The sequence below is a fragment of the Giraffa tippelskirchi genome, chromosome 10 (assembly GCF_054371585.1).
Source record: "Giraffa tippelskirchi isolate mGirTip1 chromosome 10, T2T-mGirTip1v1.2.pri, whole genome shotgun sequence".
Taxonomy (NCBI): Eukaryota; Metazoa; Chordata; class Mammalia; order Artiodactyla; family Giraffidae; genus Giraffa; species Giraffa tippelskirchi.
This window is the reverse complement of record NC_137284.1, coordinates 337,236-365,090: the sequence shown is the minus strand read 5'-3', so window position 1 is coordinate 365,090 and position 27,855 is coordinate 337,236. Positions and strand designations below refer to the sequence as shown.

Below are 27,855 nucleotides of genomic sequence, written 5' to 3'. Positions count from 1 at the left end.
TGTGTATGAAGCTTGAGGCAGTGCACCCACCTCTGGGGGGCGGTGAGGGGGCAGCACCACCCACATCCCACTGGAGTCCGCCAGGACCGGTGTCCAGGGCTGAGGGGCAGCGAGCAGACATGGGACTGCAGGCCTCCATGGCTTTTATTTGTTGTTTGCTCGTGGAGGTGACCTCAACTCGGGGCCACAGAGACCCTCATGACCTACTCTCGTGACGGTGGGGACCAGGCCTTGGAGGCTCTGACTGCCTTCAGCACCATCGATGCACCCTCCAGGTTAGAGGGTCAGATGGAAGATCGCGAGGAAGGGGATGTGCCCTTCCTCAGCCTCTATAGGGTGTCCCTGGATGACTATCCTTCACACAGGCCGCCAGGGGGTCATGGGGGACCGGCGAGGCCCAGGGAGCAGGCGGGCACCACGATGCCACTGCTTGGGCCAGGCCATCAGTGCCGAAGCCCAGGTCGCGGAGACCCCAGGCTGACTGCACGGAGGGGCAGGGCTCTGGCTCCACAGGGACCGGCAGGCCCAGGGGGAGCCCCGGAGCCAGGAGCACACGCTCAAGCACTCACAGGTCCAGGTGCACGCGCGCACACACACCACACACACACCACACACACACGAGCCCAGTGCCACTGTGCACACGGGAGAAGAGGGAAACGGAACCTTGAGGGCTGAGGCTGTCGGAAGGTTCATGGAGAGAATCACCAAGGACCGAGGGCCCAGGCGTCAGTGTGGGGCTGGCACCCCCGCTCTGTCAGCCTCCTCGGGCCCCGAGGCGTCATCGGGCCCCGGTGTGCGCCCGTCCACGCTGCCGTCGGCCCTGCCCTGGTCGGCCCTGCCCTGCTGCTTCTGCCGTCGCGTCTCCTTGTACCTCAGGGTGATGTCCCTGCGGGCAGCGGGGGTGCGTCACCACAGGCCGGCCCGTGGGGGTCCCTGGACCCCGCCCCGCAGAGGAGCTCAGGGCCTGGGGCGGCCGGCAGGACACCCGGGGCCGCGGGGCTCACCGCAGGAAGAAGCGCCAGACGGTCCAGGTGAGGGCGAGCACGGAGCCGAGCGTCCAGCACTGGGCGATGTAGAAGGGCAGGGACAGCGTCAGCGTGTGTGGGTCGTACTTCACCACGATTAGCAGCTCCGTGACCGTGATGGCCGCCACCAGCCAGGCCTGCTGGCCCAGCTTTTTGTGCAGCTTCCTGCGGGTGGAGTGGGGGATGCGCCGAGGCCGAGGGAGGCCCTGTCCCGCCCCGCCCCACGCGGCCCTTACGGGTCACCCATGAAGCCTTAGGCCTCCCGCGTGGCCCCGCCCCCGCCGCCCCAGGCCCCGCCCCACGCGGCCCTTACGGGTCGTCCATGAAGTCGTAGATCTCCCGCATGGCCACGCCGCCCACGTTGACGAAGAAGACGAGCCGCAGGAGGACCAGGTAGTGCTCGGGGGGCAGCCACAGCACGAACTTCAGGTAGAAGGTGTTCAGCTCTGCCAACAGAAACTGGGGCCAGAGGAGGGTGGCGGGGAGCCCAGGCTGGGTGCGCGGGGAGCCCCGCTTCGCCGGCCTTACCACCAGGATGATGCCGCACACAGCCAGCCAGCGGCGCAGGCTGGAGGCTGGCTTCCACTCGAAGCGGACCCAGCTGTAGGGCGTGAACTGGAACACGATCCTCTTCATCTTGCCCCTGGAACCAGCGTCCATCAGCTAGGGCAGCGCGCTCAGGGCACGCCTGCCTCCCCGGCCCCCCAGGCCTTTCCCTGGACAGTTTTTTTACTTCTTCACAGAGGGAGGCAGCCGGGGAGAGGCGACCCCAGAAGGGCCGGCAGGGAGGACGGGGAGCTGGGTGGCCGGGATGGGCTGATGTCCTGGTCGCCATAAGAGCAATGCCCAGGGTCACATCCCAGGTGGAGTTCACAGGAGGCAACATCCTCTCCCGCGGCCCCTCCCCCCAGGCCCCACCGCAGGGCCCAGGCCCGCCAGATCAGCAGCTCTAGAGACGTACTTGTAGGTTGGAATGTTCCAGAGGCCCTGCCACTGGTATGTCTTCAGGGACAACCACTCGAGGGTCTTCATGCCGCAGTAGATGCCCAGCCCGTTGCAGACGAGCACGTCCATGATCCACTGGGGGTGGGAGCCAGGTGGGAGGTGGCGCCACGGGCCCCCAGCACCCACGGCCCTGTCGGAGGGGACCCGGAGCTGCCCTCCTCCCCCCACAGTGTGGCCGGCGGAGACGGGGGCGCGGGCTTGCGGCGGGTGGGGGAGGGGCACCTACGTGGTCCCACCAGCACTCGCTGAAGTTGGGCAGCTGGTGCTCCAGGCTGTACTCCAGGAACTCGAACATCACGCTCACGATCGTGCACATCCACCAGTCGCGGATCATCAGGGTCTGTGGCCGAGGCCAGGGTGTCAGCTCTCTGCGGTGGGACCCCCGGGGATAGCCCGCCCCTCCCCTCCCCCACAGTCCTCAGGTGACACACAGGCAGGGGGGCAGCTTCCACTCCAGCTTCCCCGATTCAGACGCTGAGGCAACTGCCAGGTGTGCCCAAACCTGGGGGTGCGTGCGATCAGCTACGGGCTTATCCCACCCAGGACTGCAGGCCTCCGAGGGTCAGTCTCCTTTGCTCTCTGCTGGCCACCGCAGTGCCCAGGGCACATGAGGTCAGGTGGGGGCCCCAAGCCCAGCAGCCTGCCTGTCCAGCACTGTGGGCCCTGCCCACCGCACGGCTGGAAAACAGCCCAGAGCCCAGGGTGGGCCTGAAACCAGGTGTCCTGTCCAACAAGGAGGTACCTACCTTCAAGTACCAGCCGATGAAGTGTGCAGGCACGAAGCCGTCCAGCTTGTCCTGTGGAGGCAGATGCAGGCTTCGTGCTCGGTCCCCCAGTGCAAGCTGGGAGGGGACCCTGCCACGGCCAGAGGGCACCCTCACACGTGAGCTGCTCAGCCCCCGGGTCCCCCACCCCATCCAGTCTGCAGAATGACTCAGGTTCCAGAAACACCCACACCTGGGGTAGCGCCCAAGAGCCTGTTCAATAATCCGCCAAGCTTCACGCCCAGACTGTGGTACAGCCTTGCCAGGAGGAGCCCCCATAGCGCGAGGCCAGTCGGGTGACCTCTCCCGGGCACTCACCCAGACGTTGTGAAAGGGATCGGTCTTGTTGTCCGCATCATAAATGAGGCAGTTTCCCCCGTAGTCCCTCTCTGGCAGCGGGACCCCCAACCTTGGGTCCACGTACTTCAGAAACTGGCGTCCGTCCTGGACGGTCTGCAAGGCCAGTGCCCGTGTCAGCAGGGCGGGTTTGCCGTGTGCAGACAGCGCCCCCCAGCCAGGAGGGGAAGCACCTGTCTCAGTGTGGCCCCACTTGGGGCCGGGCAGAATGGGGGCGTCTCAGGTCCGAGGACGTCCCCACGCCCCCATGGGGTCACAGGTGTGCCTCCCGTGGAGAGGCTCAGATCACCAATCTCCCCCTCTGCTACCCTAGTCTGTTTGGGGTCCAGACCCCACACAGAGGGACGGGATCGTGGGACACACTTTTTCACGTGGTGCCCAGGCAGCCTCTCCTGACACGAAGGTGGCAGCGTCAGCCAGACATGCCTCTAGACCCAGCACAGAGACTTGGGGTGTCACCCCCAGTGGGCGAGGACCCCCAGCAAGTGCACCCTCTTCTCCCTCTACCCCCTCTGGCCACCAGCTGGGGCCCCAGACACCCGTCATCAGGACTCCGAGTACCGGCCAAGGGACAAACAGGGAGGAGGCTCCAGGCGGAGTGACGAGATGTGGCTGTGGTGTGCGGACAGATGACACCCAGACCTGCATCTTGTCACATGACCGAGGTGATGCCATGAACAACTGAAATGTCCCCACACGTGCTCTGGGAACCTGGGATCTGAGGGCCAGGAAGCAGGGCAGCAGCCGTCGGCACCGCGTCCCGAGTCAGGACGGCCCCTGGACTCTGGTGCCAGGTCAGTGGGACTCAGAGCCCTGGACACTCAGGCCTGAGAAGCGAGTAGCACAGGTGTAACAAGTCTCTGTCTCAGGGCATCCGAGGAAGTGGCTGCCGTCCCAGCCTCGGGCTCAGAGGCCAGACCAAGAACCTCCACTCCAACGAAGGCCCAGGAGGCCAACTGACCCCTGGACCCTCTGGGACAGGGCAGCAGCCGGGCAGGAAATCTGCACACAAAGGCCAGGACCCACATGGCTCCATGCTGCTGACTGACAGGGCCCAGATCTTGGTTCCTAAGACCATGCTAGAGAAACCAGGCTCCCCGGAGAAATGGCTGATTCCAGGGCTGGGGCAGGGGCCCCAAGATGGGCCTGGGTGGGGGTGTCTTCCAGCACCAGAGAGGGAGGTGCTCAGAAACATGAAGCGGAGCACCGAGCACCCACAAAGTGGGCACCCGGAGCCCCTGGCAGGCAAATCTGGGCAACGGACCGAATACCGACTTACCACCCCGAGGATAATGAAGATGACCGCCGAGGCGGCGCTGTCAGAAACGGGTCGGGGAGAAGACACCCCCCACCCCCCACAGGCTTCCCGCTGGGCTGTGGAGCGGCTCCGCTCCTGTGAGGGGCCTCCCTCCTGAGGGCCGCGGGCAGGGTAACCCGAGAGACACGCCTGCCAGGGGTCTGGATCATCTCCAGCGGTCAGGACGGTGTGTCAAATCCCACAAGGAACACCAGACACACCCCCTGCAGCCCTGATAGCAAAGCCAGAAAAAACATTCCAGGTCAACTACAGACAGTGTCTCCTATGGAGACAGTCGCAAAAATCCTCTGCAGAATACTGGGCGAGTGAACCCAGCAGCATGTACACAGGGCCAAACCCCGCGACCAGGCGGGTTTATCCCAGGAGCGCTGAGCTGGTTCACAATAAGGGAAGGAATCAACACATCATGTTAACAAAGAGTAAAACCCACATGACCATGCCATCTGATGCAAAAAAAGCATCAAACCAACAAAATTCAACAGCCTCTCATGATAAAAATACTCAACAAATTAGGAAGAGTAGAACTTCCCCCACTGATAAAGGCATCTGGTGGGGGCTCCCTGCGGAGAAGCTGTGGGTGGGAGGCTGGTGCTGGGGCAGCGAGGCCAGAGATGGACAGACACACACTCAGGTTGGCGAGGAAGACGTGAACCCCCGTATTCCTGCAGAGACCCCCTCAGAAGCCCCCTGAGCAGCAGCGGAGCTGTGAGAACAAATGAGTCAGGTGCAGCTGAGAGCACAGAGCCAACAGGCTGTGTTTCCAGATACCAGGAGCAGCAGAGCAACGTGAAGCCAGGATAAGCCCGCTGAGGACAACGCCAGGGACAGGGGCACTGAGGGACATGCTCTGAGACCACAAGGCAGCGCTGGGAGAAATCAAAGGCCCGCGTAAGGGGCGAGTCTTGTGCTGCAGAGGAGAGGGTAAACTGAGAGAAGCTGTGGGTTTTACTTAACAATGACTAATTGTAACAGACGATTCACATTAGTGTAAGATGTTCATTAACAGGAGAAACTGGGTGAAGGACTAATGGAACCTCTCTGCACCAACCTCACAATCCTGTAAGTCTGCTTTAAACTAACGTTTCTTTTAAATAAATAAAACAAAAAATGGGCCATTAATAAAAATCAATCAGAACAAAAACTGGTCTCCACAAGACATATCGAGGTCCACAAACACGTGTAGAGATGCTCAGCGTCACGAGCAATCAGGGACATGCAAGCAAACCACAGGAGACACGTCACCACTTCACACCAAGAGCTGGACCAAGAGCTGGGGAAGCATGGAGAAACTGGAAGCTGCGCGTGGCTGATGGGGCCGTAGTGCGGGCACAGCCGCCGTGGAGCGCGGCCGGCAGCTCCTCTAGAGGTCGACCAGGATGCCTCAGCAGTCCCCCTTCCAGGCGGGTCCTCAGAGGAAGGGAAAGCAGGGCTGAACACTCACGCACCCACGTTCACAGCAGCATCATACACAGTCGCCGAAAGTGGAGGCAACCTCAGTGCCCACTCATCATAAGTGAACACATAAACGTGGTATGAACCCACCACGGGACGCTGCTCAGCCTTAAAAAGGAAGGACATCCTGACACAGGCTGCAACATGCATGGACCTTGAGGACATGATGCTCAGAGAAATAATCCAGTCACAGAAGGACAGATGCTGACTCCCCTCCAGAGGAGGTCCCTGGAGGGGTCGCATCCACAGACACAGGAAGTGGATGGTGGGCCGGGGGCTGGGAAGATGGGGGGAGGGGAGTGAGGGTCCGTTTGGGAGGATGAACAGGTTCTGGGGATGATGATGGGGAAGGTAACACAGCCAGGTGAGTGCCTCAGTGTCCCGAGCTGTGCCCCTGGAAATGGTTGAGATGGTAAATTTTGTTATGTATTTTTTTTTTACTAAAATTAAAAAATATTTTTAATTAAATGCACTGCAATAACCCCCCCCAAAACTGTACCGAATTCTACATACACGTGTGTGTGTGCGCGTACATGTGAGTAAAACTGCTCTGTGGATTGCATCGATACCAATTTCTTGGTTTGATACTGTCTTATATATATATTTATTTTGAACTGAAGCATAATTGACTCTAATGGCCGAAAGTGGAGAGAAACTAAAGAGCCTCTTGCTGCCGGGGAAAGAGGAGAGTGAAAGAGCTGGCTTAAAACACAACATTCAAAAAACTAAGATCACGGCATCCAGTCTCATCGCGCGTGCGTGCTGTCACTTATGTCCAACTCTTTTCGACCCTATAGACGGTAGCCCTACTCGCTCCTCTGTCCACAGGATTCTCCAGGCAAGAACACTGGGGTGGATTGCCATGCCCTCCTCCAGGGGATCTTCCCGATCCAGGGCTCGAGCCCAAGGCCTCGTACACCTTCTCCATCCCACGTGGATTCTTCAGTGCTGAGCCACCAGGGAAGCCCCTCCAGCCCCATCACTCACGGCAAATAGAAGGGGAAAAAGTGGAAGCAGTGACAGACTTTATTTTCCTGGGCTCCAAAATCACCACAGATATGAAATTAGAGGACGCTTGCTCCTTGGAAGCAAAGCGATGACAAACCTAGACAGCATGTTAAAAAGCAGAGACATTACTTTGCTGACAAAAGTCAGTCTAGCCAAAGCTGTGGTTTTTCTAGTAGTCAGGTATGGATGTGAGAGCTGGACCATAAAAAAGACAGAGAGTTGAAGAACTGATGCCTTCGAAGTTGGTGCTGGAGAAGACTCTTGAGAGTCCCTTGGACTGCAAGGAGATCCAACCGGTCAATCCTAAAGGAAATCAACCCTGAATATTCAGTGAAAGGACTGAGGTTGAACCTGAAGTTCCAGTACTTTGGCCACCTGATGTGAAGAGCTGACTCACTGGAAGAGACCCTGATGCTGGGAAAGACTGAGGGCAGGAGGAGGGAGCGGCAGAGGGTGAGAAGGTTAGACGGCATCACCGACTCAGGGGCCATGCGTTTACCCCAGGAGACAGGAGAGGACAGAGGGGCCTGTCGTGCTGCGGTCCATGAGGTCACAGAGTCAGACACAGCACACTGACTGAACAACACTGACTTACAATACTGTGTCAGTTTCAGGTACACATGCTATCTTATATTTATGCAGAATATTGAGGAACTGGGTAAAAGAACACAGAACCTACCTGTATAATTTTCTCACAACTTCTTGTGAATCTAATTATTCCAAAACAAAATGTAAAAAGAAACTCAACATGAATGAACAATCTTGGTGTAAAATATAAAACCATGGAGGTTTTAACAGAAAACATAGGAGACAATCTTAATAAACTGGTCTTGGACAAAGAAGTCTTACACATGACATCAAAGGCACACCAAGGGGACACACAAGGCTGCCGCTGTTGAAGAGCAAGGCCCGGCTGCAGCCCTGGAGAAGGAACGCGCAAGCCGCAGCCCGCAGAGGGCCTGGCGCCGGGACAACAGAAAAGTCGTAACACCACAGTAACAAACCGCCCCATTCCTAAAAAGGGCAAAAAGAAACATTTCACCAAAGAGGATGTTTGTTTCCTGGGTCATAAATGCAGAAGTTGGTAAACATCACGAGCCATTCTAGAAATGCAGTGAAACCCATGATAAGACACTGGCTAAAATAAAAGATCCTGATGACAGCAAGAGCTTGAGGGCCCCGCCCATCGGGACGACCTGCCCCGACACAGGCGCCCTCCCGGGTTCAGGTCCACACCAGAGCCTGTGCCGGAGGCTCGGAGCCGCCCCTCTCACACCTGCCCCACGCCAGACCCACACTGATGGAGGGACAGACAGATGGCGGTGCCTCCACCAGGAACACCTTCCACGGCAGAGGAGCGGGTGCTGGTAGGCAGCCAGGTGAGCTTCAAGGCTGCGAAGGCCACGCTGCGCGGCTCCACTCACACGAGTGTCCAAGACAAACGGCAGGGGTGCAGGGGAACAGACAGCGGCTGCAGGGCGGGACCGCGGGGCCGGGCTGACTCTGGCGTGTACACACACACACAGCGTCACGATTCCCGGCCCTGCACACCTTCCCTAAAGGCAGACTTTCCCACGTGATGCTAACTCATTCAGCTGTGGCTGACGGTTCTGAGACTGAATATTGAAGTCCACCCTCAAAGGCACACTGGCCTAGCTCGGCAGAGCCAGCCGTGTTCTCAGACAGGTGTTGGCGGCAACAACCCCTGATGCGAGATTTCCTAAGGAGATGAGTTTCCAGCCTCCTCCCACTGACCACCTTGCTGAACACATGCCAGAGGGACAGACGCACATGAGGCCACAGCTGTGCACAGACCGGAAGCGAGGCCACAGCGACTGGCCGGGCCCGCCGCCGCCACTCAGCGCCCCACGTCTGCCGCCAGAGCCTTCTCTGCCACCTCACACCACCTGAGCCCCCCCATTCATGCAACCACGAAAACCCGCTTACCTGGAAGAGTATGAAGATGAGAAACAGCTCGTAGACCACACTAACGCAGAGCCAAAACCTCCAGTAGGCTGCAGAGACAGAGAGCATGGAGGGTTAGGGCGCCCGCCCCAAGGCTCCCCAGTCGCAACCCCCACGCGGCTCCTGGACACCCGACACGCGTGGCCCCTGCTCCAGGCCCCTCGCGGGCTCCTAGCAGACTTCGGAAGCGAGCTCTAACCCAGGGGTGAGCACAGTTTCTCTCCGGAATGCTTTCCCTTCCCTTCCTTCCATTCCCGTCCCTAATCTTCCATTCCTTTTTGTCCCACTGCCGCAGCAGAGAAGGCCCACAAACCACTGGACACAAGCCACGACAGCAAAGGCCTTTGTCTTGTGTCCACCGGGGACACTCCTAACCTTCACCACTAAGTAGGTCTGCAGGGTTTTGGTGGAGACTTTTTGTCAAGTTTAAGAAAATCTCTTAATCCCAGTGTGCAATTGAATTGGTTCTATCACGAACAAATATGAACATCGACTCTTCTGCATTCATGGGAAGCCATTTTTTTACCTTCAGTGTTAATGCGATGAGTGATGTTAACACATTTTCTAATGTTAAATGGTCCTGAATTCCTGGGATGATGACTTGTTTTAGGAAACTGTCTTGAGTTCCAGTCAGCATGCTTGTCCGGTGGCGACACTTGGCATGTACATTATATAAAGTTGCTGAGAGTCCATCTTAAGTGTTATCACCGTAAAACAGCTGAGGTTACACGAGGTGGCAGAGGTGCTGACTAACCACACTGCAGTAACCACTCTGCAATATGTGCATGAAGTCATCACTCAGAACCCTTCAACTCACAGCACATGTCAATTACATCCCGACAAAGCTGGGAGAAGCCCTTCTGTTAGCTGGTTCTCTCCCTCACCGCCCACCTTCAAGCTCAACCTTCCCTGGCAGATGAGACAGTGGGAAGGGGGGGTGTCTAGAGCTGCTCCGAGCATCTTCATAACCCTGTTTAATAAGGCCTAAGACACCCGCTTTCCCTACGCTTATGTCTGTGGGAAAAAAACTGCCCACCACCAGGCTACTTTTAAAAGGTAATTAAAAAATAAGCTGTGCACACACACTCGGCCACGGTTATTCCACAGCCATTCCAGGTCACCCCGAGCTTCGCTGCGACCTGGGCCGGGCCGTGGGGCAGGCGAGCGGGCCGTGTGCGGGCCTGCTCTCGGGAAGTGGGCGGGACGTGAGCGGGCGGGCCGTGTGAGGCGCTCGTCTCCTCGGTCTGAGTCCCTTGGCAGCCGCCTGGGCACAGCTGTGCACACGCCGGGCCCTGGGGTGGCCCGGCACCCTGGGAGCCTGTCCTGCATCTGTTTGCCAGGAGATCTGTAAGAACCCAGTCTCGCACAGGCAGAAAACACAAGCTGGTGAATTCTTGGGAAAACTGGCTGTGTACTCGGGAAGTAAACAGCTGAGGGGACAAACATGCTCCATGCCCTTGAAAACGGGGACACCTGGAAAATTCTCCCTGGTTCGAGGCTCAGGAGCAGCTCCAGGGCTGTGGTGGGGGATGCGAGGGGACACAGCGGCGGTGACCGGCTGCCGCCTGGGAAGGCGACTCTGTCCCTCCTCATCCACACCCATGTGGGTCAGAAAGGCCCCCCACCCCCCGCCACTTGACCGTGGAGCCCACCAGGAGTCCAGGCCTACACACCCCCACCCCCGGTCCCCAGAGGCCCTTGTCCATCCCCCGGCCAGGGTCTCCACACGCCCCCTGGCCCGGCCCCGTGCTCCCTGAACCACCCAAAGGCTCCTGAAGCTGGTTCCCTGAGTCCGTCTGCCCTGCTCCCCAACCGAGCACTTGTCTTCCCAAACATCAACACTGGCCACCTCAGCAGCACTGGCAACATGCCTACTTACTCCAGCTTTCAGCGAGAGCCACAAATAAAAATAAAAATCATGAAAGAAAGGGGGCCTTTTTAACGGGCCAGATCCAATTCCAGTTTCCAAATAAATCAGCTCCCCAGACCGGTGGGCCTGGAGCCTCGTGTCTGCTCCCCCAGGAGCTACCTGAGCCAGGCCCAGGAGGGAGGGGTGGGTGGAGACCCCAAAACACCTCCTCATGCTGTCCTCCCGGCCTGCAGAGGAAACCTGATTTCAGGATTTGAGGACTTCTACTGAGCACCAGGTGAACCAGACATCTGGCAGGTGCTCCCGGACAGGCTCCCATGGTAACTAAACCGAGGCTGGCAGACGCACAGCAACTCAAGAAGGGCAAGACCAAGGTCAACATAGACTCAGAAACCAGAGGGGAGGCTGGCCTGGGCCCACCCAGTCCTGGCGCCCACGTGGCCTAGCTGCCCCCACCCTGGACAGGCTCCGGGGGGTCTCTAGCACTCATGTTCTCCCTGCCAAGTCCGTCTGACAAGCACTGATTCTGGTGGTTTCTGACACTTGAGCTCCCTCCTCCACGACTCTGCTTAGGAGTCCACAGCCTCGGGCAACACTGGACAGGCCCAAACCAGCGGAGAAGGTGCTGCAGCCCCGAGCTGGGGAGGCCAGGACCATCACACGGCCCCCACGCCCCGTGCAGGGACCACGCAGGCTTCACCCACACCAATGGCTCGAGGGCCGAGCGGCTGGTGAGACCCCGGCTCCGAGCCCCCAGGCACACGAGCCCCTGAGCCCTCCCTTCTGGAGCGAAGCTGGCCAACACCCAACACAGACCCTTCACGGCCGCTTCCACAGTGATGGGCTAGGGACACCATGCGCACGTGTGGAAATTCACCGAGGCCTGGCTCATCACCGTGGACCTGCAACCCCCAGCTCGCCATCATTCTGGGGCGGGATCCGTGCGTGCAGCACTCAGAGGAGGACTGGAGCCACCAAAAGCCCACAAGGACGTGCTTGTGTGAAGCGTGAGGTGAACAACGATGGTCCAAGACACAAGTGCGGTCCACTGCTAATTTTTTTACAGCTGTGTATGTATACATGTATACAAACACACTAAAATTTAACGGTGGTTATTTTCATGAGTGGTTTTTATTTTCATTTAAAGGGAAGAGCCTGGGATGGAGGCGGGATGGTGGAGACAGGAGAGCGGCTGCGGATGGTGCCCGAGGACCCCGCCGTCATGAACAGCACAGGGGGGCCCTGCAGCGGGGGGCAGAGCCACGCCAAGTGCCCTGCACGGCCCCAGGGCCCCTCCGCGCCCCAGGAAGCCTTCCCTGACTACCACAGGGTGGGCACAGATGGGACAGGAGGGCCCAGAGGAGGGCGAGCACCCCAGAGAAGAGGGGCTTCCCAGCGACCTCAGATCCGGTCTCGCCCGCCCACCTCGCGGACGCGTGCGGGCCGGACGGGAGGGGGCAGGACACTCACGCAGCAGCACAGACACAACGCGAGCCTCAGAACAGCGCGGCCACTCGGCACACACGGAGAAAGAAACAGCAAGTTACCTGGATGAGGTCTGGAAAATGGCCCGTCTTTAGCTTGTGTGACTCCAAAACATAAGAAAACCAAAATACTGGCCACAATACCTCTGCAAATAAAGAACAAACAGCCCTCAGTGTGAGGAAGCGTGAAGCTCTGGGTCGGCTCCTCCCAGGCAGGAGGTGGGAGGGAGCCTGGGGCACCCACGGTGGGGACCGCCCCGACCCCCGGTGGGGCAAAGTTGAGGCTCGGCCGTGGGGAAGCCGGTGGCCGAGCACCGCCGCCCTGGCCTGCACGGCCCCCAGAGGCAGCACCACCCCCGGGAGAAGGCCCTGGCCCCGGGCTGGCTTCTGTGTGCCATCAAGTGCTACACCACTAAGGCAGGCTGCATGTCAAACACACACGCCACAAACAAACAAAAAACCCCTCCAAGTCCACACACGACGGTCCAGGGCTCACAAAGCCCTAGAAAGAAGGATGCTATTAGGGTCCAAGGGCTTCCTGCTCCAACAGGCAGGCCCCTCGGTGGCTCTTTCACCCCAGGGCTGCGTATCCAGTCCGAGCGGGAGCCCACCAGGAGACACGGAAAGCCACGCAGACACACACGGTACCCCTGCCCGCCACAGAAGCCAGTCCCACTCTCGTGTTCCAGGCTGTGGTTACCGCACGTGGCCCAGGAGCAGGCCTGAGGACCCAGAGCCCTGGCCCCACCCCGGCGTCAGCGCAGACTGGCCGCGGGAAGCACGCGTGGGGCTGCCCGGGGCGCTGGCTGGGCTTCCAGGCCCAGTGAACGGACTGAGACGCTCTTCCACCCCAATGAGATTACTTGGGAAAACCTGTCGACCAGAAGCACTCTTAGAGGAAAGCAAATAAATTACACTTTAAAATAATCTTTTAATTTTAGAACTTAAAAGTTACAAAGACAGTATAGAATTTCCCCCATCCATCAGTTTGGGGCCTGTCACAACCAGTGAACCGATACAGATACAATAACTGAAGTCCACAGTATTTCTTTTTTCCAGATCTCCTCAGTTTTTAAACTAATGTCCTTTTCCTGCTCCAGGCCTCACACGACAGTCCTGTCTCCTCCAGGCTCTGACAGGCTCTCAGACGGCCCCTGTTTTGATAACCTGCACAGTTTTGAGGAAGGCTGGGCAGGTGTTTTGTGGGCGCCCCTGAATGAAGGCTGTTGCTGTTCATGATTAGATCAGGGCCACAGGACTTCTGGAAGTGAGACTACAGATGTTAAGACCATCTTCCCATCGTATCAAGGGCACATGCCACGGACACAACCCTGACCACTGGTGCTGCCCTGGACCCCCAGCAGGGTGTCTGTCAGGGGTCCCTCTCGCCCTTGGGAGGGAAGCCCCTGCATTGGGGGTGGGGAGCAGCTCCACAGCCCGACAGGAACCCTTCTGTGCAGGAGGTATATCTTCTCCTGACTCATTTCTGACATCAGCACAGACTCGAGGGTATCTACATTGTACTTGGGTCATAATTCAGCACTTGACTGATTCCTTTGCTCAAACTGTTCCGGCTTTGGCTGCTGGGAGCTTTCATTCAGCTCCTCTGTCTCTTTGACATACCCCATCTTTCTGGGGTTTTGTATTTTTTTTTTCAGCATTTCCTCCCTTCTGGTGCTGGAAGATACCCCAAGCCCATCTTGGGGGCTCCCTGTCCCAGCCCTGGAATCAGCCATTTCTCCAGGGAGTCTGGTTCCTTTATTGGAGAATGAATGGTCTTAGGAACCCAGATCTGGGCACCCATGTGCTCCTTCCCTCTGGACCCTCTTGGCCAACAGAACAAGACGTGTGTGTGCCAACCTTGCACACACATACACACACTACAAATGCTCCTGTGTGTAACCCGGCTCCACATTACCCTGCACCTGAGTCCTCACTGATGCCCCAGCAGCATCTCTTATCCACGGGTCGCTCTCCCCTCGGTCGCCTGTGACCTCCCCCCCAGCACTGAGGCTCTCAGCGCCCACCCGCCACCTGGGTGGTCCCAGGGCCTGGCGCAGCAGGGACCCTGCTGCCAACCCGCACGGGAGAACCAGCTTCACCCCCAGGGCACAGTGCTCTGTGCACGTCCCGGGCCTTCTCGCCTACAGATCCCGCTCATGTCTGCAAAGTAACTTACTGGGATTTGGTTGGGATCTCGCTGAATCTATAGGTCCAGTAGAAATGATACCTTACCACTACTGAGATCCTATCAGCGAACATGGAATATCGGTCCCCTGATTTACATCTTTGATTTCAGTCACAAAATTTTGTAGTTTTTCTTACATGGATCCTGTACACTTTTTTTTTGATTTACACTTGAGCGTTTCATTTTCCCAGGTGACTGCGGTCATCACCTGCCCCCCGGCCCTCCCTGAGGCGCTGTGCACACTCTAAGGCAGGGGCCCCTCCTTTCCCGGCCACATCCCTGCCTGGGGTCCTCCGCCTGCTAAACAGTCTTTAATTGCAGAGTTAGGTTGGTGGTGTTCAGTCATGTATTCACCATTATAATATCAACACGACAGCTTCAAGGCTCCAGAATTCCCACACTCCACCTCTTCACACTCCCCTGCCCCTGGAAACCACTCATCTCTCTACCCTCACAGTTCTGCCTTGTCCAGATATCACAGCACTGGGCTCACGTGGCATGCAGCCTTTCCAGTTGGGCTTCTTTCACTCAACAATAGGCATTTAAGCGTCATCTCTGTCTCCATGGCTTGGCAGCTCATTTCTTTTTACTGCTTAATAATATTCCATTGTATGAATGCAGTCCATTGTTCACCCATCCAGCCACTAAGGGCATTTTGGTGGCTTCCAAGTTTGGTGCTCACAAACACAGCTGCTGTGACGGCCCACACGCAGGTTCTGCGTGGACCTGAGCGCTCAGCCCCTCTGGGTCAACGCCAAGGTGCACAGCTGCTGCCCTCTGTTTCGTCCTGTGACGGACGCTCCCGCTCCCCCCGCGACGGACACGCGCTCCTGCGCTCCAGGCCCTTGCTGGCACCTGGTGCTGCCCGCTGGCCGCGGGGGCCCGTGTGCAGCGGCGCTTCCTGCGGACGCGTGGGGCTGAGTGTCCTTCCCACGCTCACGTCCTTGCTGGTGTCCGTCCAGATCTCCCGCCGGGTTCGTCTGTGCTGCTGGAATCCCTGTGCAGAGCTCTGGAGCTCTCTGCGCAGTGAAGACAAACACGCTGTCAGGCGCGTGTCTGGCCATCGTCCCCACCAGCCTGCGGCTTGTCTCCTTGCTGTCTCAGCAGTGTGTTCTGTAGAGCAGAAGTTTTTCACTTGACTCAAGTTCAACTGACCAGTTTTTTCTTCCATAGAGCGTGCTTTTGGCGTTCTATTTAAAGAGTCATCAGGACGCCCCTGGAGATCTAGTGGTTAAGACACCTGCTTCCCTGCAGGGGGCGCCAGGTCGATCCCTGGGAACCATGATCCCACGGGCTGCGTGGCGTGGACAAAAAAGCCATCATCAAACCCATCACCAGATTTTCTCCCATGTTTTTTTCAATAAATTTTAGTTTTCTATTTTACACTTACGTCTGTAATCCATTTTGAATTAATTATTGCGCAAAGTATATAGGATTTAGGTCTATAATCCATTGTGAATTAATTCTTGGGCACAGTATACAGGATCTGGTTCCTCCAGGGCCACTTGTCACTCTCCTTTCTCCGCTGACTTGCCTCTCTCCTCCGTCAGGGACGAGGCGGCCGTGTGGCTCTGGGCTCTGCGTTAGCTTCCTCCAGCACCACCGCGCGGACCACTGCACCGCGCGCAGCCCGCCCTGCAGCTGGGCGGCCTCCTCCCTCTGGCTCTGTCCCTCCTGAGAGCTGTGGCTGCACCGTATTTCCTTCTGTTACAAAAGGGCAACATACACTGATACTGTACATGTATTGATAAGTCTATACATTTACACGTGTGTGTGTGCATATGTATGTAAACATCCCAAATGTCACCAACAGATAATGAGCCAAGGGACTGGGGCATGTCCACACGGCGGACCACCCCTTGGAAACGGGCCAGAAATGACTGCTGCCAGAGACGGCAACACGGGTGTCACGAAACCATCATGCTGAGCAGAAGGGGCCAGACACGAGGGCGCGTGCTGGACGAGACTCTACGATAGGCAAGCAGAGCAGACTGGCCGTGGCCTCAGAGGGGCCCAGCGCGCACCCCCGCCGAGCGGCAGCACGCGGTGATGAGGTGCGTGTTGTAGTAAATGACGCGTCGATAGAGTTGGCTGAGGAAGGAAAATCTATTCTCCTGAAGTGACAGAACTTGTTAGATCCATAAAAAGAGGAAAAATTGAATGTTTAGGGAAAGCAAACCAATTTCCTACATTTTTAACAACATAAATATTAATAAAAAATAACCATAACCTTTGGGAAGCAAACATCAAAAGCTCCGATATAATAAAAAATAAAAATGAGCACGCCTCTGCAGCCTCGAGAGACACAGGGGCCTCGTCACAGCCCAGGCTGTGAGGTGCCGACTCAGGAAGCAGGCGGGGCCCCCCTCTGGGGTCTAAGGGGTCCTGCACACTCACCGGTCCCTGGGAGAAGCTGCAGAGCCTAGGTCAGGTGCAGGGCTGGGGCCCGCAGGCTTCCAGGACAGGCTCCAGGCACCAAGGCAGCCCCAGGGGCCTGGAGGGAACTCTCTTGCCCTGAAGTGGTTGAGAGGGCACAGCAGCGCCTGGGGCCACAAACTCCCACCCACTTGCCCCCCCAGCCCCGCCTCTGAGGAAGCCGCATGGGGGACCCGGCAGAGACCCGGGGGCCCTGCTGTCGGCGCCTTCTGCGCCCTCGCTCGGGCACGGACAGCTCGGGAGAAGGGCCGGCACAGGATGAAGAGATGGGGACGAGCCCACAGGGGCCCCGGGGCCGCTGCCCTGGGGGCGGCCGACAAGCCCCCTTGACACTGGGGGTTGGGGTGGGGGTCCCTGGCAGCAAGGCTCCGTGACTCACCCAGCAAGCGTCTGGTGAGACCCAGCCCTGCCCCCGGGACAGTTCCGAGACCCTCCGTATGGGGGCGGGGGGGCTCTTCCCTGGGACCACTCTTGCCCGGTGACATCAGGACTGCTCATCCCTGGTGCAACCTCACAGCCACATGGGACACCTCTTCAGTCTGACCAAGCTCTGCTTTCTGGGCTCCCTGCACGGCCGCACCCAGCAGACGGTGCAAACCCTCCACTTGGGGCTAGCTAGCAAACCAATTCACAGCAGACACCAAGTTCCAGTCAGAAATCCCCTCGAGGCAAGTGCAGGGCCCTGGCCAGACCGCCTCACTGCCTCCGGAATCCTCAGGGGCCCCTGTGGTGGGGGGGACAGCCCCAGGGGCCCACCAGGGGGGTCCAAGAGCAGCGCAGCTGCCCCCTCGGGGCTGGGCCCCACTCCCTGTGTGCCAGCCTGCAGTGTGATCACGCAGGGCTGGGGAGGGCTGGGCACTCAGAGGTGCTAGACTCGGGGACTGACACGCGGAGCTTGGAACGCAGAGGAAGACCCGACAGAGCCAACGGGGGGACGGGAGGGAGGCGGGGGACCCACAGGGCGTGGGGCCAGGAGCCTGGGCGGGAGGCCTGCACCCATGGGGGAGGGCAGGGCGCGCCTCCCGTGTCCCGGACCCTGGCGTCCACGTCACAGGCCAGGTGGAGGGCGAGACCCCAAGGGGGAAGGAGTACAGGCCCAGTCTACCCGCCGAAGATGACCAGCGGACTCCTGGCAGCTCTGGGCTCTGGGTGTTGCCCTCTGCCTCTGTTCCTGCCCAGCCGCCTCCAGCTGCTTGACCAGAGCAGGTGGGGCCTGGGGCCCAGGACTGGAACAGCAATGGGGGCTTCATGGGACCAGAGGGGAGAGGCGAGTGCGTCCAGGGTAGAAAATACACAGAAATGAGTTCTAAAACCAGCTAATCTTCCCCACGCACTTCTGAGACTGGCCCCGGAATCTACTGGATTCAGGCAAAGGACACAATCCTGCCAACTAGTCTCTTTCTGGAGATAAGACAAGATGGGCCCACACTCCTCACACGGAGCCACAACTTTCTAACAGCCTCTTATCAGCACGGTGCAGAGCACGGCGCTGACGGCGGGAGCCCCTCCCGGCCTCGCAGTGGCCCCGACACCCAAACTCACGGTCACTGTGATTCATAGCAAGAAACATGTGTTGGCTCTTCCTCTGTTTCTAGGCAGAACTCCTAAAACCCGCGGGGTTCCCTCATTGCTGAGGGCTACAAAGCTGTCTTTGGTCATGTTTTGACTCCCACCTCCAGCTGGGAGGTGCTGCCAGGGTAACCAACCCCAGGTCCCCCCAGCCCCCCGGGGGGGAGACAGCGGAGCTGACCGCCAGTGGCCCACCCCAGTCAATCCACCGTGCTGTGGGAGGAGCCCCGAGGCCGGGTGAGAGACCCCCAAGGGCTTCGGGGGACGCGCAGGCGCTCACCCTCACCACCCGCCCCACGCGTCTCCCCATCTGGTTGAGGCTTAGTCTTCTATGGTAAACTTTTTATAATAAATAAGTAAAACGTTCCTTGATTTCTATGACCCATTCCAGCAAACTGAGCCCAAGGAGGGGGCATCAGGTGACAACCCCGTTTGCGACCAGGGCCTAAGAGGGCAGGTGCAGCCTGGCGGGGCTGAACCTGGGGCCACGTGGCCTGGCGCTGCCCAGGGGGACAGCATTGGAGCTGAGCTGACCTGCCGGACACTCAGGTCAGGCCTGGGGTGCCAAGGATTGGATGGGTGGGGAAGATGCCCATCGAAGCTGACCCGAACCCCTGAGCCCTCCTTGGAGCCGGGTCGATGGTCCCAGGGCTGGGCCGGGCAGAAGGGGGGCTGAAAATGGCACAAGGTCCCAGAGCCCCAGGAGTGCAGACCCACGCCCACTGCGGGCCGGGCGGGTACCTCTTGGTGTTGTAGGCCGTGTCCCTCGGCGTCTCCTCCAGCAGAGTCACGTAGCCCAGCACGCAGGTGAGGATGAAGAGCACCGTCAGGGTGTGGGCCCGCCTGCAACGCAAACACAGCCCACGTCAGCACACGGAGAGCACGTGGGCAACAGGCCCCTGAAGGAGCGCACTCCATCTCTGACCTGCAGCGCAAAATGCACTGACCGCCGGCTGCCGGTCTCGTGACGCCAGGACGGCCCTCTGCCCGCGCGTCAGCGGGGAACCGGGGGCAGCTCCTGTTCAGGGGGACCGGGCCCCAGTCACACGGCTCAAGTCACAGAACCAGGTAACGCCGAGACTGACCTCGCAGTTTATGCCATGGCGACGTGTGAGAGCCCCGCACGGGTGACATAGACACGGCGGCAGAGACAGGCCCCAGGACTCAGAGCGAGGGGTGTGGGGCGTGAGCACTGCTGTCCACCCAGAGACCGGGGGGGACGGCCGCCCAGATGGGCTGAGAAGCAGCCCTTGGCTCTACCTGGCCACCCTGCTGAGGCCCCTGAGCCCCACGCGGGAGGAAGGAGGCTGCTCTTGGCAGCCAGGAGGCCTGCCTGACCGGAAACACGGCCACAGCCACCACGCTGTGCTGAGCGCCACCTGCAAGCCGCCTGGCCACATGCCTGCCGGAGCCCCATCCTGCTCACAGATATCCGCAAAGGAGACAGAGACCCAGCTCCTAGACCCAAAAGAGCAGAGCGTGTCCTTGGAGAGACACCTCCGGTCTTGAGGGATGTCCTGAAGACGAGGCGGGCACCACGCGGGAAGCCCCGCGCCCAGGACTGGCCAACACGCGCCAGCTGCCTGCCTGCCGTCAGAGCTCCGTGAGACAGGGAAGGAGCGCAACAGCCAGTCATGAGCTGGGAGAAAACCTTCATGACACTCACGCCTGACAGAGACCTCTGTACCCAGAACACACAGAAGAGCTCTTACAACTCAACAATAAAGAAAAACAATCTCCTGAAAATGCAAACAAGACTCGACAGACACTTCACGGAAAAAGGTACGTAACCGGCCAGCAACATGTGGAAAGGCGTGCAGCTTCGCTGATCAGTGGGAGCAGCCGTGCAGAGGGGCTGCGTGGGGACGCCACAGCAGGCCCCCTGCTTCCCCGTCCCGACCAGCTCGCTCGTTTCTCTCCCATCTTCACTTGACAGCAGTCTGACAGCTGCCACAAAAGACGCTACCGGGAGTCTAACTGGAGCTGCAGCGTTTTCCGGTTAGGACAGGAAGAACTGAAACGCGACTAACCCTACAGGCAAGTTCCCCCACGCACAAGGCAAGGGATAGCGCTCCGTCTATTCAGTTGTTATTTTATGGTCTTTATTATGAAAACCAGCTTGAACATCTGGAAGTTCACGGTTCACGTATTGCTGAAGCCTGGCTTGGAGAATTTTGAGCATTACTTTACTAGCGTGTGAGATGAGTGCAATTGTGCGGTAGTTTGAGCATTCTTTGGCATTGCCTTTCTTTGGGATTGGAATAAAAACTGACCTTTTCCAGTCCTGTGGCCACTGCTGAGTTTTTCAAATTTGCTGGCATATCGAGTGCAGCACTTTCACAGCATCATCTTTGAGGATTTGAAATAGCTCAAGTGGAATTCCATCACCTCCACTAGCTTTGTTCGTAGTGATGCTTTCTAAGGCCCACTTGACTTCACATTCCAGGATGTCTGGCTCTAGGTGAGTGATCACACCATCGTGATTATCTGGGTCGTGAAGATCTTTTTTGTACAGTTCTTCGGTGTATTCTTGCCACCTCCTCTTAATATCTTCTGCTTCTGTTAGGTCCATACCATTTCTGTCCTTTATCGAGCCTATCTTTGCATGAAATGTTCCTTTGGTATCTCTCATTTTCTTGAAGAGATCTCTAGTCTTTCCCAATCTGTTGTTTTCCTCTATTTCTTTGCATTGATCGCTGGAGAAGGCTTTCTTATCTCTCCTTGCTATTCTTTGGAACTCTGCATTCAGAGTTGCACTGCACTCATCTCACACACTAGTAAAGTAATACTCAAAATTCTCCAAGCCAGGCTTCAGCAATACATGAACCGTGAACTTCCAGATGTTCAAGCTGGTTTTAGAAAAGGCAGAGGAACCAGAGATCAAATTGCCAATATCCGCTGGATCATCGAAAAAGCAAGAGAGCTCCAGAAAAAACATTTATTTCTGCTTTATCGACTATGCCAAAACCTTTGACTGTGTAGATCACAATAAACTGTGGAAAATTCTGAAAGAGATGGGAATACCAGACCATCTGATCTGTCTCTTGAGAAACCTGTATGCAGGTCAGGAAGCAACAGTTAGAACTGGACATGGAACAACAGACTGGTTCCAAATAGGAAAAGCAGTACATCAAGGCTGTATATTGTCACCCTGTTTATTTAACTTATATGCAGAGTACATCATGAGAAACGCTGGGCTGGAAGAAACACAAGCTGGAATCAAGATTGCCGGGAGAAATATCAATAACCTCAGATACGCAGATGACACCACCCTTATGGCATAAGTGAAGAAGAACTAAAGAGCCTCTTGGTGAAAGTGAAAGAGGAGAGTGAAAAAGTTGGCTTAAGGCTCAACGTTCAGAAAACTAAGATCATGGCATCTGGTCCCATCACTTCATGGGAAATAGATGGGGAAACAGTGGAAACAGTGTCAGACTTTATTTTGGGGGGCTCCAAAATCACTGCAGATGGTGATTGCAGCCATGAAATTAAAAGACGCTTACTCCTTGGAAGGAAGGTTATGGCCAACCTAGATAGCATATTTAAAAGCAGAGACATTACTTTGCCAACAAAAGTCCGTCTAGTCAAGGCTATGGTTTTTCCAGTGGTCATGTGTGGATGTGAGAGTTGGACGGTGAAGAAAGCTGAGTGCCAAAGAATTGATGCTTTTGAACTGATGTGTTGGAGAAGACTCTTGAGAGTCCCTTGGACTGCAAGGAGATCCAATCAATCCATCCTAAAGGAGATCAATCCTGGGTGTTCATTAGAAGGACTGATGTTGAAGCTGAAACTCCAATACTTTGGCCACCTCATGCGAAGGGTTGACTCACTGGAAAAGACCCTGATGCTGGGTAGGATTGGGGGCAGGAGGAGATGGGGACGACAGAGGATGAGATGGTTGGATGGCATCACCAACTCGATGGACATGGGTTTGGGTAAACTCCGGGAGTTTGTGATGGACAGGGAGGCCTGACGTGCCGCGATTCACGGGGTCGCAAAGAGTCGGACACGACTGAGCGACTGAGCTGACTATTATGGAAACAGAAAGTCATGTTGAGGTAAGTCAGCTCCAAGTGAAGAAAGCAGACACTGTATTCACTCCTTTAGCACATTTCACAACACTGGCATTTAAACCTGTCATAAGTGAGCAAACTCTTATTTTAACTGTTTTAATACAATTCAGTAATAACATTCACGTGTGAGTTTGAGGCTGCGAGGGAACTCCAGGACCTCAGCCTGCCAGCTGAAGTCCATGCGGTGTCTCGGGGCCCGAGACCAGCACAGACAACATCACGAGGTCCTGCTCTAGGCCGTCACTCCTGCGGCTCCCTGGAGGCGGTGGCCTAGAAACTCAACTTCTGCTGGACACCACCCTACGCACAGAGGGACTCGGCGAGCGCAGCTGCCTCTCCTGGGTCGAGGACACGGCCCACCCTTTCCACCCGACTTGCACAGGGAGAAGCTGAGTTGCTGAGACCCCACCAGGGCTGAGGCTGACAATGATGAGGTGTGGGCCTCTCCCTCACCTTGGCCCTGAGGATGCTCAGAGCTGAACCGCACTGCCAGGGTCACACAGCTCGGTGACGGGGGCCTGGGGTCTGAGCTCTGCCCAGGACGGCTCCAGCACACTGGCAGCAAGCCCTTGTCGTGAGGTGGGGATACCCAGCGTGAGTGCTCCCAAGCGACACAGACAATGTGCTGGGGAGAATCCTGCCACGTGCCACCAAGCCTCAATCCTGCCTTCCCGAGCTGTCGCTCTCGGAAGACAGAGGGCTGGATATAGAAAGTGAGGTGGTAGGAGTGCGGTGCAGAATCAGGGAAGGCCTCACAGCAGCCCCTGGACTTGGAGATGCAGGTCCAGGCCTGCAAGACAAGAGCTGAGGGCCAGCACAGGCGGGCCAGCAGCGGGGCCCACGTGGCTGGAGGAAGGGGTCCCGCCCTTGAGGACTAGACTGGCAGGGGTGGAGAGCAGAGGGGGCTGCCCTGAACCCTCCACGGCAGGCAGGCAGGCGATGCTGGGAGTGGCGGTCTGGATCAGCGCAGAGGTACCGCAGACAGGCTGTACGGGACACAGAACCCAGCCGGTCAAGCAGAGCTGAGCAGAGCCGCTCAGGGCCGCTGGGGTCCAGCTCCAGGCCTGCAAACAGCTGCCTGTGGGGGATGGGCGGAGCCACAGGAGGCCCGCTCGAGCCCGGGCGTCTGCAGCCTGCACCCCGAGGGAGGCAGACGCCCCTGCGCTCCAGGACGCCCATCTGCCTGCCCCGAGAGGCAGGGGCCACGCTTACCCTGGTGAGCATTTTCAGAGGAAAAAAGCAAAAAACAGGAATGAAGTCAGAAATCAAGGTGTTAGAACTGGCCCCAAAGGCCCCTGCAGCACAGACTCCTGGCCAGGCTCCTTTTCAGCTCAAACACCAAGTCTGAGCTCAGATTTCTCCTCAAAAACCACAGAGCCCAGATGAGGGACAAAATTTGTAAAGCAGTGACAGAAATGTTGCAGCAGCATCCCCAACCCTGAGGAGCGAGGGCAGACGGAGGAAGAAGGCAGACATCTGGGCGGCTGCCCTGCCCTGCAAGAACCACCACGGGAAGTTCTCCTGACAGAAGGGAAGTGATGTCCGAGGGAAACCCGGTGGCCAGGAAGGAAGACAGTCCAGGCACCGTCCTCCTGAACGCGGACCAGGGCAACCAGGGCCCAAGCTGGGAGGCCAGATGGATCAAGGCAGACTTGATGTGGCCAAGTGCGGATGCTGGGGCTGGGGATGCTGCGGGACGCCCACTGTGAACAGAGACGTTGCAACAACGACACGCTGGGGCTCAGGACACAGGAAGACTCCATGTCCCTCCAGACGCCAGAGCTCCTGGAGCATCGCCTGGCTGCCTGGCTGATAGGTGATGCAGGGATCTGGGCACAGGGGTCACTCGGCCGTGAATCCTGTGACTTGGCCACTGGGCCAGCGTGAGGGCACGAGGACAGTGGGCTCCCTGCCATGACCAGTGGAAAATGCCCAGCTGTTGGCCCCTCTCTAGAGATGACCAATTCACTATGCTGCCTGGGCAGGGAGGCAGCCTGCCAAACCAATTAGAGAAGATACGAAGGTGTGGCCGTGAGACAGTGCACAGCGATGGCTTGGCCAGGTAAGGCCAAGATCAGACAGCCAGTCCCGGGCCTGCGAGAGGCACCTAGGCCACTGACCAGCCTGACCAAAAAGGCATCAGCTGGCAACTCATGCTGCCCAGATGTGGGCGACGCTGGCAAACCTCAATCCACAATGACTGAGGAAGGCACTCCCTGGAACTTAGGGCATCTAAGATCTGCCCTGCAAATTCTCATACCTACTGTTAAAGCATCTTGCTAACGGCAGAGCCCTGAGAATCAGTTCACGGCTCTCACCCAAGGCTCAGGGTTGTGAGATGTGAGCAGACAATGAGCGTTTCCCAAACGTCACAACCACCCATCTCCTCCCTGACTCGAAGCGTGGTGACCCAGTGTGGATTCATGTCTTCCACCTACAGGTGGTAACATTTAGAAGCACCTGTCAGGGCACGGGGTCTCTAAGAACGATCGCAACACCGTTTAGACAGTTTGCACTGCCGCACCTTTGCACACTTCTCCAGTGTCTGTGGTCCTGAGCGTTTCCCTGAGGTGCTCCCCACTGCAGGCACCACGACCGGCAGAAGAGGTGCCAGCGCAACCGCAGACTCTGCCGGTCTCTGCCCCTTCCAGCCTGAAGCAGCCCAGACTCGGACTCCAAGGCTCAATCCAAATTCCAAACTCTGTGGCTAATAAGTTGACCCCCAAGAAACTCAAGCTTCTTTGAAAAAGAAAACTGTTAGAACAAAGTTTTGAAGATGGAAGAGTTATTTTGAGTAACTGTGGAACATACAGTCATTTCCACAAATATATACTTTTTAGCCTTTAATTTTTTGGTATCACTCATTACTAAAATTCCCTAAAACAAAAAACTTAAATGAAAGAGTTTTTAAAATCCCAGCACAGCAAGTCAGTGATGGGAGACTCAGAAAATGGCCGGGCCCTACAAGTGAAAGTGAGTCATTCTCGCAGCGCAGCATCTGGTTACCTCCCTTAAGGAAATGTGAAGCTTCTTCCCCTACACAGGTGAGGGCAGAAGCCCGGGATGCAACAAAAACCACATACGCCGGCACCCCAACACCTGTAGTGGAGAGGCTGGGGACACACGCCCTGGAGGCAGGTCCCAGGAACCGGCAGCCCTGTGGCACACCCTCCTCAGAGCCTTCCAGGCGCCATCAGACCTCCCCACAGGAGAGAGCCCGACTACAGCAGGCCTTTCTGCGTCCCCACGGGCAGGGGCCCACGGGCAGGCAGTCTGCTTCTAAAGATACCTGCACTCGCTCTTCTAACTCTCTGCCTTCTGAGATCAATGCAAGGCTCAGCATCCCCTGCCCAGCACAGGAAGCCTGCCTGTGCCAGAATCTAAGCTTCTTGTTTAGTTCCCTGTCGTATGCCCTAAAGCAGCAAGTGGCATCCCCCAAGATACGCACTGAACGAATGGGAAGGAAGCAAAGCAAGCCGGGCCACCACTCCAGGACCTCCGCCTCCCTTCAGCGGCCAGCAGCTCGGCTGTGGGACGACTGTGCCCCCTGTCCTGCAGTCAAGGGGCCGTGACCCACAAGCAGGGCAGCCGATGGACAAGCCTGCTCCACTCACAGAATGTCCAGCAGGGTCCCACAGTGCTCAAGTCACTAGCTCTGGGGCCGCACCCTCACTGAGGAGGGCAACCCATCCTTTTCCCCTCCTTCTAGCTTCAGGCGACTGGCGCACAGCAGCTTCCCAAAGCAGGGCCGGTTGTCCCGTCCCCCACCCCTGAAGCAGCTGCCCGCACAAGAGAGGAGATAACACCGACCTCATCAGAGGGCTGCTTCCCCCACCACACCCTCTCCTTGCGGCCTCTCCTGGGTCAGATACAAGAAGACACACATGGCCCCACGTGCACCTCCTCTGAGGTTTCCCAGACCTGCTCAAGAAGCTGCTTCCAGGCAGCATCCCTGCGGGCTACGGCCCAAAGCCACCACTGTCCCCAGGGCCCATCACGGGACTCAACTTCAGCTGGACCTGAACTAAGCAGCAAAGGACAGCCACAGCCCTCCTCTCAAGAAGTACACTTTCCAGGGTGCAGGGTTTGTCCCTCTAACAAGCAACGGAAGAGAAGCTCAGACAGGCAAAGGGTAGCCCAAGGTCACTGGGTCATCAGGTGCATGAGCCATGCCTGGGACCTGCTGACCCAAGGCTGGTTTCCTGGACCCTCAAACGCAGAAGCGCCCAACTCGGCCCATGAACTCTTCCAACTCTGCTCCTGGCTGCCCCTCCCTCCGTGACCACCCCCCCCACCCCCACCCCGTGAAGGCGGACCAGAGGACGGCCCGACGCCGAGGCTTGGCCAGGTCAGAGCTGGACAGGGGTCAAAGGACTGGCCTGGCGCGGGGCCAGAGGAGAGGGAGCGCCTTCCCTCCACACTCGTCCGCTGGGCTCCTGGCGTGGAGTGCGGCGCAGATACTACCCCCCTCGCCCGCGGAGCGGGGTGTCATTTCACAGGGCATCCGCACCACCAGAGAAAGGGGCCGGACGCAGGGCAGCGGGGGACTGCGGGCAGGGAGGTCAGGAAAAGCCGCTCTGAGGTGACTTCGGAGCCAAACCCTCCCAAGACAGGGGCCAGGGGTCAGAAGTGGGGGCTGGACCACCGGGGAGGCCGTGTCCGGGGGGCGGCAGCGAGAGGCCGGTCCCGGGGTCCCGGGGCACACTGCCCCCGCGCGGCGTGGCCACGCCCCTCGCGACCCCGCGGGCAGCCGGCGAACCGCCGTCCCTCACCAGAAGAAGGTGTTGGTGCCGTCGTCGTAGACCTCGGACTCCGTGCTGCGGCGGCCCGCGGCCGCGCCGTCCGGCGGCTCCTCCGGCGAGGCCTTGCCCCCCGGCACCGGGGACCCCGGCCGCGGCCCCTCGGCGCCCCGGCGCTCGCCCCTCCGCATGACGCCCGGGCCCCAGCCGCTCCGCCCCGCGCCTTGACCCCACGCACCCGAGTCAGCGCGAGACCGCGCGAAGAGCGCCGGGAAGGGGTCGCGGCGCCCGCTCCGCAGGGTCTCTGGAGAGCAGAGGCGGGGGGCGGCAAGAAAAGGGCGGGCAGTGCACTGTGGGACTTGTAGTCTGAGCGCCTGGGCGCGGGGTATCCTGGGACTCGTAGTCTCCGATGTCAAGCGTTAGGAATAGTGCTTGCTGGGAGGGATGCCACCTGGTCGCTAGGTAACTAGCACTGCGTGAGTTGCGGGAGGAGCGATGTCTCCCTAATCAGGGGCGCCCAGGCGGCCCCAGACCCTCCTCCTGGGCTGTCTGCCCTGAGCCACGCCCCAGACCCTCCTCCCCAGGCAGCCTGTCCCCAGGCG

At 58.2% G+C, this 27,855-nt stretch overlaps 1 protein-coding gene across 1 annotated transcript; it reads right to left on the bottom strand.

Annotated features, from left to right (window-relative positions):
• Positions 1–126: 126 nt before the first annotated feature.
• PTDSS2 (phosphatidylserine synthase 2) lies at positions 127–27,498 on the bottom strand. The gene is made up of 12 exons (XM_081536096.1): positions 27,287–27,498; positions 19,183–19,284; positions 12,312–12,394; positions 8,877–8,944; positions 3,113–3,247; positions 2,777–2,827; positions 2,257–2,370; positions 1,987–2,105; positions 1,554–1,668; positions 1,339–1,484; positions 1,005–1,190; positions 127–886 (listed from the first exon to the last, which is right to left on the bottom strand). Exons 1-12 carry the CDS (start codon positions 27,442–27,444, stop codon positions 727–729), a joined length of 1,437 nt encoding a protein of 478 aa, XP_081392222.1. The 5' UTR covers positions 27,445–27,498; the 3' UTR covers positions 127–726.
• Between the last annotated feature and the right edge of the window lie 357 nt (positions 27,499–27,855).